Here is a 12266-nt window from a genome sequence, read left to right as displayed (position 1 = left end):
AATTAAGGAGTGAATTATAAATCACATAGTACCTTATATTCTATAATGACATTTTAAGGTATATGTAATATAAAATATTACTATCTTTGTTTCTTTTGAATTTTTAAATTTATTGAATAACAAATATATTTGATCCGTTTATATATTAGATATATTAATTATTCAAACAATTTAAAAATAATTTATCTCCACTTATATAAAGAAACGGATGTAATATTTATTAGCAAGGTAAATTTCATTGTTATTCTCTTATTGATTGGCCTGAGTTTCTTCTTCATGGTTAGCTTATATATAATTTTTCTTAAATTTACTCTATTACCATTTCCCATTACATATCGACCGCGTGGCTCAAGAAACAAAATTAATATGATTCTTTTCACTTACAAAAGATGATTTGTTTTTCACTGAAGCCTTTATCCTAAAATTCATTTTATTTCTTCGCAAAGTGTTTTTCTCTCATTTTTTTCTCCGCAAAGCACCAAAATCTATCTCTTGATAATTAAAAATCATCTCCTCCTCTTCAATAATTGAAATTGTAATATCCCGTATCCTTTTAGCCTCTAATTTTCTATTAGGTGAGACAATTTGAATAATTACTGAGTTAAGTAGAGATTAAGCTTTAATCAAATTCTCTTATTCTTTATTAATTAGTAAGAGAGGACAATTTTATAATTTTGATGAGGCGAATTTTGGTGAACATGAGAAATTGGCAAGGACAAGTTAGTTATTTCTCAAATTAAGTCACTAAAGGACAAACAAGTTTACTAATTGTTTCCTTTATGTTTTTTCTTTTCTTCATTCACTTTTGATTTACCAGAGTTAGTAAGAAAAGAGAGAAAGAAGAGAAAGAGAACTTGAAGGAGGAAGTTGAAGAAATAAGAAGAAGAAAAGCTTTGATCAAACAAGAGGAAGGGAATTTCACCTTCTTAGCCTGAGATTTTTAGCTAAGTGAAAAGTCAATAAATTGATGGTCAAACTATTATGACATTGCTAAGTCTCTAAAAACTTAAGCCAAAAGTTTCGACATATTTGTTGTATTGACATGTTGGTTCGACTAAGTTGTAAGTGGAGTCGAGGGCAATAATAATTTAGAGGAGTTTCAGGAATAGATCCACAAGATTAAGATCACTCTCTATTCCAAATATGTTCAGAATCTTGAAAGATCATATAGCAATCTTTCAACACGATGTCGAAGTCGACACTTTAAAGTGTTAAGGACTTAGGATATTTTTAAGTCCTAAGACTATGTGATTTGCAGATGTATCCGTCGTCGATAGATGTAGGTAACGTCAACTATCGCCGTGTTTGTTTGGTTCTTCAGCAGTTATATTCTCGAAGACGTGTGGAAGCAAGTTGGAGTATAAAGGCCTACGTAGTGGGATATGTGTCAGATTTATAGGGTTTAACCGTTTTCGATGGTTTTCTTTGTAATAGTATATAATGCATGTTTATGCATTGTAGTCGGGGTCGTAAATTCTCATCAATCCTCTATAGAACTAAAGTACGCAAGTTACAGAGTGAAATAGTTTGTGAGACACGTGAGTCTGCGTCCACCATTTAAACTTTCTGAAATATTTTGTATTCAAAGCATTTACATTAAATGTCATTTACTTCATTTACTTTGTTTGCTGTTTATTGCCTTCATCCCAAGTATATCTTTTGCATTCAATTGGTCACTATCCAAACATTTAAACCCAAATCACACGTATATTTCACCACAAATTATCTTTGTACAAATCGTCTTTGAGATTTTTCAAGTTAATCTTTAAAGTGAACTAAACTCGTGATTGTTTATTAAAAACACTTGTAAACAAATCGACACGCCCAGTGGGACCCTTTTGTGTAAAGAGTTTAATTTTTACATAAAAGTTGTGTTTCTTTTGTCCAAAATGTTGTTCTTCGTTCATGAAATGACTTTGATTGTCGAGTGTGTATGCGTCTGAGAAGTGGCAAGACTCTTCCTGAAATGGCATTTTTTGGGATAAAACAATATAACTAATGTGGTAGAACTAATTTTGGCCCAAAATGCCCTCAATGTTGGTCTGCATAAGTCAAATTTTGTCTCTAGACTATTTGATTATGTATTGCAGACTGAATTACCAAGTGGTTGGAAAATCCTCAAATTTGCAAATTTTGAAAGTGATACTAATGAATCCACTGTCGAACATGTTGCACAATATCAGTCAGAGGCGGGAGACATAGCCAATAATGAGAATTTAAAGATGAAATTATTTCCAAATTCTCTCACAAAAATGTTTTCACATGGTTTACCACCTTAGCCCCACGTTCGATATGCAGTTGAAACTAATTAGAAAGGATATTCCATGATTAATTTTACATGGGACAATCCAAGCTTAGCCTCAAAGATTTAGCTAGTGTGAGGCGCAAGGTGGTCGAATCAATAGATGACTACCTCAATAGGTTCAAGATATTCAAAGCAAGGTGTTTCACTCATTTTGTTATTCACTAAAGCCTTTACCCTCAACATTATGTTATTCTGCGCAAAGCGTTTTTCTATCATTTTGTTCTTCGCAAAGCACCAAAATCTTTCTCTTAATAATCAAAAACCATTTCCTCCTCTTCAACCACTTAAATAATCTGTTTTACTCACTACAAATCATTTAGTTTCTTTTTTTTCATTATCTGAAAATAGCCAATCGGTCGGTTGTCGAAGCAAAATTCTTCTTAGGTCAAGTTATTTGTTGACGATTGAATCATTTTATTGATTTTCTTCTTCAAAATAAAATTTGAAAACTGATTTGAAATTTTATAGATTTGAAGTTTATGTGTTTTTTTGTCTCATATTCCTATTCAAATCTAGAAAAGATTTTAAATTCTATTTTGGACGTGGAACTAAAAATATATCTAAAGTTTTATATCTTCTCAGACAATTCGCATTTTGCATTTCGCATTTCGCATTGCATCTGGTGTTTTCTTGCTATGAACACTTCGAAGAATGTCTCTTTTATGGAAGATCTTACCTCCTTTTACGTATCAAATATTCCCGTTAAAGCTTTGAATGGTTCGATTTGTCAATGCTTTGATAGTTTTGGTTTAGTGAAAGAACTTTTCATTCCTTCAAAACTTTTGAAATTTGAGAACAGTTTGGTTTCGTTAGGTTTTCGGAGGTGAAGAATATGCACAAACTCCAATCTCCCCTAGAGGATATATGGATGGGTTCTTTCATGTTAAGACTGAATCTTTCCAGATTTGCTAAGCATCATTCAGGCGAGAAGGCTTTACCTTAGTCTGGTTCAAGGGTACATCATGTAACTCGGATAGGGCATTTATTAATAGTGTTTTTTCTCTTGGAACTAGCTTTAAATATGACGGCAAGAATTGGCTTCAATGGAGAAAACATATGCAATCTCTATTTGTCTTTCATGAAACCCTAGAAGTGGTTACTAATGGTGTTCCTGCGATTGGTGAAGATGCAACCGACGCACAGAGAACCGCTCACAATCCTGCATTTTTACATTCAATCGGTGATTAATGCGGCTAATTTCGACAGAATCGTTCATGCTGAATCGGCGAAGGAAGCATGAGATATTCTTGTCAAGTACTACGAATGAGGCGAGAAAGTCAAGGTTGTTAAGTTGCAAACTTTGCGACGACAATATGAATTGTTGTTGATGGGAGAAGACGAAAAGACTACAGGCTATGTGTCGAAGGTGCAGAAACTCGTCCATCTCATGAAGGGTTGTGGTGAAACCCTAACTGATAAGATGATAGTTGTGAAGGTAATATGTATCTTGACCTCTCACTTTGATCATGTTATTGTAGCTATTTAAGAATCCAACAATCTTGAAACTCTAAAACTGGAAGATTTGGTTGGTCCATTAGAGGAGCGTGAGATTAGGATTATCGAAAGGAAAGGAGTTTAAGACTCGATATAAGCACTATAGGCTCAGTCATGGAAGAAGAATGGCGGTTCCAACAAGTTCAAAGGAAAAATCGACAAGACTCAGGGCAAGAAGTCTTGGTTGAATCCTCACAAGAATAAGGTAGATGATAGAGCTTCTGAATCCTTGAAAAGAGGAGAAGGAAATTCCTATCAGAAAGACAAAGAAGAGAAAAAAAAGGTGTGCAGTGTGATAACTGTGAAAAGTGGGGTCACTTGGCCAATCACTATTGGTATAGAAAAGACAATGGATCTGATGATATGTTGGCTATGACTGCAGTTGCAGATGACCATGTCGGATCCAAGATCTGGTTCCTCGACTCGGGCTTCTTGAATTACATGATTGGTCGAAAAGTATGGTTAGTAGATTTCGACGAGTCGAAGAAGATCAAGATCAATGGTTTGTCAATGTTCATTGCTCGGTCTATAAGTAAACCTACACAAAAATCGTATGACATGTGCAATGTGGGGTCTAGTACAATGAGTGGAATACCTAAGACTGTCAATGATGCTCGAATACTCAGTTTGTCTAACACTATCACCAGTATTTTTAAACAGTTTTACACTTGTATCATATGATGTGTAAACATGTTTACAGTCAAATTAGTTATATATATATATATATATATATATATATATATATATCGTTCATGCTGAATCGGCGAAGGAAGCATGAGATATTCTTGTCAAGTACTACGAATGAGGCGAGAAAGTCAAGGTTGTTAAGTTGCAAACTTTGCGACGACAATATGAATTGTTGTTGATGGGAGAAGACGAAAAGACTACAGGCTATGTGTCGAAGGTGCAGAAACTCGTCCATCTCATGAAGGGTTGTGGTGAAACCCTAACTGATAAGATGATAGTTGTGAAGGTAATATGTATCTTGACCTCTCACTTTGATCATGTTATTGTAGCTATTTAAGAATCCAACAATCTTGAAACTCTAAAACTGGAAGATTTGGTTGGTCCATTAGAGGAGCGTGAGATTAGGATTATCGAAAGGAAAGGAGTTTAAGACTCGATATAAGCACTATAGGCTCAGTCATGGAAGAAGAATGGCGGTTCCAACAAGTTCAAAGGAAAAATCGACAAGACTCAGGGCAAGAAGTCTTGGTTGAATCCTCACAAGAATAAGGTAGATGATAGAGCTTCTGAATCCTTGAAAAGAGGAGAAGGAAATTCCTATCAGAAAGACAAAGAAGAGAAAAAAAAGGTGTGCAGTGTTATAACTGTGAAAAGTGGGGTCACTTGGCCAATCACTATTGGTATAGAAAAGACAATGGATCTGATGATATGTTGGCTATGATTGCAGTTGCAGATGACCATGTCGGATCCAAGATCTGGTTCCTCGACTCGGGCTTCTTGAATTACATGATTGGTCGAAAAGTATGGTTAGTAGATTTCGACGAGTCGAAGAAGATCAAGATCAATGGTTTGTCAATGTTCATTGCTCGGTCTATAAGTAAACCTACACAAAAATCGTATGACATGTGCAATGTGGGGTCTAGTACAATGAGTGGAATACCTAAGACTGTCAATGATGCTCGAATACTCAGTTTGTCTAACACTATCACCAGTATTTTTAAACAGTTTTACACTTGTATCATATGATGTGTAAACATGTTTACAGTCAAATTAGTTATATATATATATATATATATATATATATATATATATATATATATATTATTTTTATTTTTTTAAGATCTTCTCCACATAGTGAGATTGATCCAAAGATATTCGTTTTTTGAATCTAGTTATTTTAATTTCAATAATCACATTTGCTTCTTGAGATTTTTCATATCAAAATTGTTTCACAACAATAACTTCAGAACATTCACAACTTGAATGTTTAATCTAAATATGAATAAGTGGTTTATATAGAGACATATGATAGTCAAATATTATTTTCAAATATATATATATATATTAAACACATTTGTCACTTTCATCCATTTGATGTTATTACAAAAAGCACATTCTTTTGCATTGAACCAAGAACATTACCAACCACTTATATATTGTGATCAACCCAAAAGGTCCTTCAACTATTATTAGTGGGACTTTCTTACTAATAAGAATGGCACATCAACCAAAGATCTTGTTACAATTGGTTTTCATCGTAAAAAAAATAGCAATCATTGCCATAAGACATGAAAAGTTTGATAATATTTGTGGGGTGAAGCCTTAAAAACAACCATTTACATTTTGAACAAAGTCTCTAGTAAATAAATTCCCAAAACTCCTTTTAAACTTTGGACACGTAAAAAAACCCAACCTAAACCATTATTGAGTGTAGGATTTTCCAACAGAGATGAATATTTACAATTTTTTGTAAAAGAAGTTGGACTCCAAAATAAGTAGATGCTTTTAGTTGAATAGAGAAAAAAACTTATAATATCTTGCTAAAGGATACTGATTCATCTGTTTTGGAGAAGATACAAGAATTATAAGTCCATGAAATGAAAAAACATTGGAGTTTGATTTATTTGCTTCCCGAATTTTTAAGAAATGAACAACTCTTTGTGAGCTGCTGATGTACTGATTTGTTTGTGATTCTGATAAAAGTATACGCCCATGTACCAGCCAAAGCTCCTAGAATCGGTGCAACCACGTAAATCCATATTCCTCTATATTCATGGTGCACAATAGCTGGACCTAAACTTCTTACCGGATTCATTGATGCTCCTGTGATTGGCCTGTCAAATCACAAAGTTTAACATTTCTCATAAAAACATATTTTGTAGTTTTATAACATTTACTAAGATCTTTAAGATTAATACCCCGCAAACAGCACATTTAGAATAATTACAGATCCAACTGCAAGTCCGGCCAATTCACCGATCTATAGAAATTAAAACAAACAAATTATTTAAACATTTTAACTTTTAATATTATAATTGTTACTATCAACAAAATTTTTCTTTAAAAAATATTACCGCTCTATCATCGGTGGCAACTCCAGAAATGATGAACATCAGGTAGAAAGTAATTATCAATTCAATGACAAAAGCTTGGAGGTTAGAACCGGCTGGAACTGTTCCCACAAAACGATTTTCTTTGCCACTAAATATAAGTTTGAGAGCTCCACTTGCAAGTAGTGATCCAATAAATTGAGCAATTATATAGGGTGGTACCTGCAGATGAAAATCAAATTAAAATTAATAGGTAAGTTTTTTTTTATTTAACAAAAAAAGTGCTCTCTTTGTTTGGTAATTTACCTGCTCCAATGGAAATCTCTTGGTGGATGCATGAGCAATGGTGACAGCAGGATTAAAATGAGCACCAGAGATATGGCCAAGAGAATATGCCAATACCATAACGCAAAGTCCCCATACAATTGCGATTCCAGGAAGTGTCACTACATTATCATTGTTAAGATTTGTAACTACACAACCACATCCAACAAATATTAACAAGAATGTTCCCACCACCTCTGCTACCAACTACATATGTTCAACAATAAACACAATCATTTTGTATAGTCGTAATTTTAATTAATATATCATACAATCATACAATCATAAAATCACCTTCTGCAAAAGAGGAACATCATCTCCAATGCTTGAGTCATCACACATATTTGTTGCATCATTCTTTACATCTAAAACTGCATTGAGGTTTCCATTGCAAGTTGAATTATCATACTCCATGTTTGATAGAAAATAATTAAGAATAAAGTTGAGAGATAATTTATATTAAATAATTATGCTTTGTTTAATGATATGGTTGACAGGATATATGCTTTTAATTGGATTAAATGAGTTGGCAAAACAAAATCTAAAGATAGATTACTACTCTTTGAATAAATTTGGTTAATTTGATAAGTTTGTCGTGAATTAGATAACAAAACTCTAATTATAGATAATGCAACGTAATACATTTTCTTTTATTAAGATACTTGTGAGAATATTTTTTACAACACCACATATTAGTTGTGAGGCTTTTATACATTTCAAGATTTAATTTTTTATTATTCCTAATAAGATATTCATGCGAACGCACGAGTATTGATTTGGTACGCAGATTTACTTATACGTTGTATCATAAATAAATTGTTATTTATACATAAAGACTAAAATAAATCCATAGATGAATGAATATATAATGTACTAGTATGTAATAAAATTTACATATTATTGCCATAATTATACACCAATGAAACATAGTTGATATGTAGTCAATTTAATTATGCAACAAAAAATTAGTAGTAGGAATATAAAATTTTAAAAGATGTCAAAATTCAAACTTAGTAATAGTATAGATTAAAAGTATCGGATGTTAAGAGGATTCTTGCATTTAAAAATTAAGGTGGATTATTGCATTTATATACTTTATCTCATATATAAATATTATTTTTGTTTTAATACCGTTTATAAAAATATTTGATACAATAATACACTTTTTCCGTATCTAAAAATAATACAGTACATATAAAAATATTTGAATGAATAATAAAAAAAATTCTCATAAATAAATATTTTTTTTGTTTTGTAACTATTGAAATTAAATCAGAATTTAATTGTAAAAAAAAAGAATCTAATTTCAAAATGAGAAAGAGAATCTGAATTAGTAATATAGATTATTAAAATCAAAATCAAAATTAAAAACTATTAATTATAAATTATTGAAATAACATATTTGGAATTAATTGATAAATGACACATATTTCAATAAATTTTATTTTAATTTATAAGAGATTATTAATGACATATATCATCTTATAAACACGTTTAAATATCTAAAATATAACACCAATGTATTTTTTGTATTTGCATAATTTAAATTATCATAAATGAGTGGATTCCATATTGATTTTCCATTCATTACATATTGTTGAGAATGTAGTAAGTGTGACTAGTGTGCGTAATAGTCTCACATTGATTGAAAATATGGAGAGTTGAGCATTTATAAGTGAGAGAACTCATTCACCTATCACCTTAAGGTTTTGTGTGAATATGTGGTGTGTCTCTTACAAAGGTGTTGCTCTAAAAAAAAGTCTCACAAGGATCAATGCTCCATAGTGAAAAACTCCCCCAACAATTGGTATCAGAGCTTTTGGTTCGATCAAGGGATAAGTGTTCTTAGTATGCTTTGTGGTTGCAGTTTTGTCTGATCTTCCACATCATAAAAGAAGGGTAGTATTGTGAAAGAGTTGTTGAGCTGCAGTCACAAATTTCGTTGTGCAGTTGGGGCTAGAGAAAATTGATGGAAGAATTTTTTGACCTGTGGGAAGTTCAAGTCAAAAATGTGTCAATACAATCAAGATTACACAAGGTGGGAGATCACGTATGTGGTTGAAGAGCCTCCTGCCAATAAAGAAGTTACACCATAAAGTTTCAACCTGGCTTTTCGAATGTGAAAAATCTTGAAGCGGTTTAGCTTCAAGTGAAGTATACTCTTATTTAAATGGAGTATGATAGTTTTTTAAAACTTTGATTCTCGGCAAAGACAATGTGAAATTCTTGGAGTGGTTTAAATTCAAGTGAAATTTATTCTTCATGATCAAGTATATGATTGTCGGTGATGACAATGTGATATTCTTGAAGTAGTTTATCTTCAAGTGAAATATATTCGTCATGAGAGAGTATGATAGTTTTTAAAACTATGATTGTCGGTGAAGTCAATGTGAAAATTCTTGAAGTGTTGTAGCTTCAAGTGACAATAATTTTTATGGTGGGGTATGATTGTCGGTGAAGATAATGAAAGTTTATGTATTATTTCCAATCAAGATGGGGATTGTTGGGTTGAAAATATACATGTTGATACTCTTTATGGTGGAGTATGTTTGTCGGTGAAGACAATGAAAGTTTATGTGTTATTTTCAATCAAGGTGGAGATTGCTGTTGTTGGTTAAAAATATACATGTTAAAGAAGTCACACATCACTTAGTTTTGTAAATGAAGAGAGAGTACAAGGCTATATATAGGATACAAGTTATTTCAAGTCCTAGATCGCTTAGTTTTATAGAGGAAGATGGAATCCAAGGCTATATATAGCATTTTAGTTCTTCATTCCAAGATGCACCAGTCAAAAACACTTTAAATTTGTATTTGACTTTCTTTGTTCTCTTATACTCTTGTATTAGAGTGTTGTGAAATGTAGTTAAATATTTATTTTGAAATTGTAGGTGTACTGGGGGAGTGGGTGAGTTGAGGGTATATTATGTGTTTTAACATTTTTCACATAGTGTTATTCTCTAGTTGTCTATTGACAACGGTCGTGGTTTTTTCTATGTTTTTGGAGTTTCCACGTTATGTTCTTGTGTTGTGATTGTGTTTCTCTTTTTTCTCTATGCTTTGTTTATTTTTTCCCAACAAATGGTATCATGAGCCTTTGGTTCGAGAAATAGGTCAGCTTATTTGTATCGAAAGTTAATGGTGCCACAAGGGTGGTGAGTAAGAAATGTTTCGTTGAAGAGTGTCAACGGGGCCAGGATGGTGAGCAAGAAACGTTATATGCGATACAATAGTTTGTGGAAGTAAGAATAACTTCCATTTAAGGGGAAGTATTATGGACTCGCACTTGAGAGGGAGTGTTGAGAATGTAGCAAGTGTCAGTAGTGTGCATAATAGTCTCACATTTGTTGGAAATATGGAGAGATGAGCATTTATAAGTGAGAGAGTACACCCACCTATCACCTTAAGGGTTTAGGTAAATATGTTGTGTGTCTCTCACAAAGGTGTTGCTCTAAAAGAAGAAGTCTTGTAATGTTCAATGCTCCCTAGTGAAAAACTCCTACAGCATATATGCCCTATAAATATGACTCATATTGTATCTAAAAGAGACATTGATAATATTGATAATGAGAATAATAGAATACTATTTCTCTATTCACTTTGCCTAATTCCTTTATACTCTTCTATTATATTGCTTCTTATTAATTTCACAACATGAAACCCTACCACGTGAATGTTAACTAATTGTCTAAGAAGTGATACGGATGATTTGATAACGAAGCTCTAACTATATGAAGCTCCAAGATTTAGAAGGTAATTTTTTTTGTTTCATAGTATATATTTCTAATTTTACATATTGTTTGACGTAATTCATATTTAGTAGTAATAATATTAGTTTTTGTTAAGCTTAACCTAGCTAGTGTAGGTTAGCACTTTTGCCAATGTAGTTGTCAATAATTATGATAGCAGTGCAGTGTGTGTGCATTGTGTACAGTGGTAGTGCATTTGTTGTAATTGTTTTATAAGAGTAGTGGAAGTTTGTTATTCTCTTTCTTCTATCTCTTCTTTTCATCTTCGTCTTATTCACCTCGTGCACCAATAATTGGCATCTAGAGCTCTGGTTCAGACCCACATAGAAACACGAGTGAACGGTGAGGCATTGTGTGACTAATTTTGTTTCTTGAATTCATGTTGAACTTCTGATCGGAATCATAACAGAATCATATTTCTTGATTTTACGGGATTATGAAACACTAGTTTTTGGTGAGATCTTAGTGATTTGAGTAAATTTGAAGATGAATGGAAACGGTAATCTGAGTATTAAGCTTCCAATGTTCGATGGCAAGAACTGGAATCGGTGGATGATTCATATGTGTGTGTTGTTTGGCGCTTAAGATGTTCTTAGTCTCGTCAACGACAATTATGTTTCGGTTGCACTTCTAGAAAATGCAACGGATCCGCATAGGAATGCTTAGCGTGATCTGAGGAAGAAGGATTAAAAGGCATTGTTCTATATCCATCAGTGTGTGGATGTGAACATGTTTGAGAAAATCGTTGATTCGACGATGACGAAGGTTGTGTAGGACATACTGATATGGTGCTACGGCGGTGATGCATTAGTGAAGAAGGTAAAGCTTCAGTCTCAACGTAAGCAGTATGAGAATATCAGCATGAAGAACAATAAGAAGGTACATGACTACATTTCCAGAGTAAATTTTGATCACAAATGAGATGAAGTCGTGTGAAGAAACTATCTCTGATGAAATGATCATTGAGAAGGTACCTAGATCTTTTACTCCTCGATTTGATTACATTATGGTATAAATTGATCATTCTAAGGATCTTAGCACCATTAGAATTGAAGAGCTGTAAAGCAGTCTAGAGGCACAAGAGTTGCGTCTGACTTAGAAAAACTTTGAAATAGAGATAGATTAACAGGCTCTGAAAGCAGCTTCTGGTAAGAAATATCAGAGGCAGTCTTGGTCAGAAGCCAAGAAAAGATCTGATGGTGTTAAAAAGTCATAAACCTCAACTTCTAAAAGGCATAAGAGTGCTCGGAAGGAGAAGTATGACAAGAGGAAGGTTAAATGCTATTGTTGTAAGAAGTTTTTCCATTTCACTGTTGATTGTTGATCAAACAAGGAAAGGAAATCAGAAGAAGAAAATGTAGCCAGAGCAGATTTTGA

General features: G+C 32.8%; 1 protein-coding gene across 1 annotated transcript; it reads right to left on the bottom strand.

Annotated features, from left to right (window-relative positions):
- Positions 1-6386: 6386 nt before the first annotated feature.
- Positions 6387-7554, bottom strand: LOC127080675 (aquaporin NIP1-2). Its single transcript, XM_051020989.1, has 5 exons — positions 7435-7554; positions 7123-7347; positions 6841-7038; positions 6685-6746; positions 6387-6600 (listed from the first exon to the last, which is right to left on the bottom strand). The coding sequence occupies exons 1-5, from the start codon at positions 7552-7554 to the stop codon at positions 6387-6389; spliced, it is 819 nt and encodes a 272-aa protein (XP_050876946.1).
- Between the last annotated feature and the right edge of the window lie 4712 nt (positions 7555-12266).

Source organism: Lathyrus oleraceus, chromosome 1 (genome assembly GCF_024323335.1).
Source record: "Lathyrus oleraceus cultivar Zhongwan6 chromosome 1, CAAS_Psat_ZW6_1.0, whole genome shotgun sequence".
NCBI classification, from domain to species: domain Eukaryota; kingdom Viridiplantae; phylum Streptophyta; class Magnoliopsida; order Fabales; family Fabaceae; genus Lathyrus; species Lathyrus oleraceus.
Note: the sequence above shows the minus strand (reverse complement) of the source record. Positions and strands in the feature narration are given on the sequence as shown.

Coding starts and splice junctions, on each gene's coding strand:
- LOC127080675 (XM_051020989.1), bottom strand. CDS start 7,554: ATGGAGTATGATAATTCAACTTGCAATGGAAACCTCAATGCAGTTTTA. Junction 7,039..7,122: donor AGAGATTTCCATTGGAGCAG/GTAAATTACCAA, acceptor TTTCATCTGCAG/GTACCACCCTATATAATTGC. Junction 6,747..6,840: donor TTGCCACCGATGATAGAGCG/GTAATATTTTTT, acceptor TAATTTCTATAG/ATCGGTGAATTGGCCGGACT.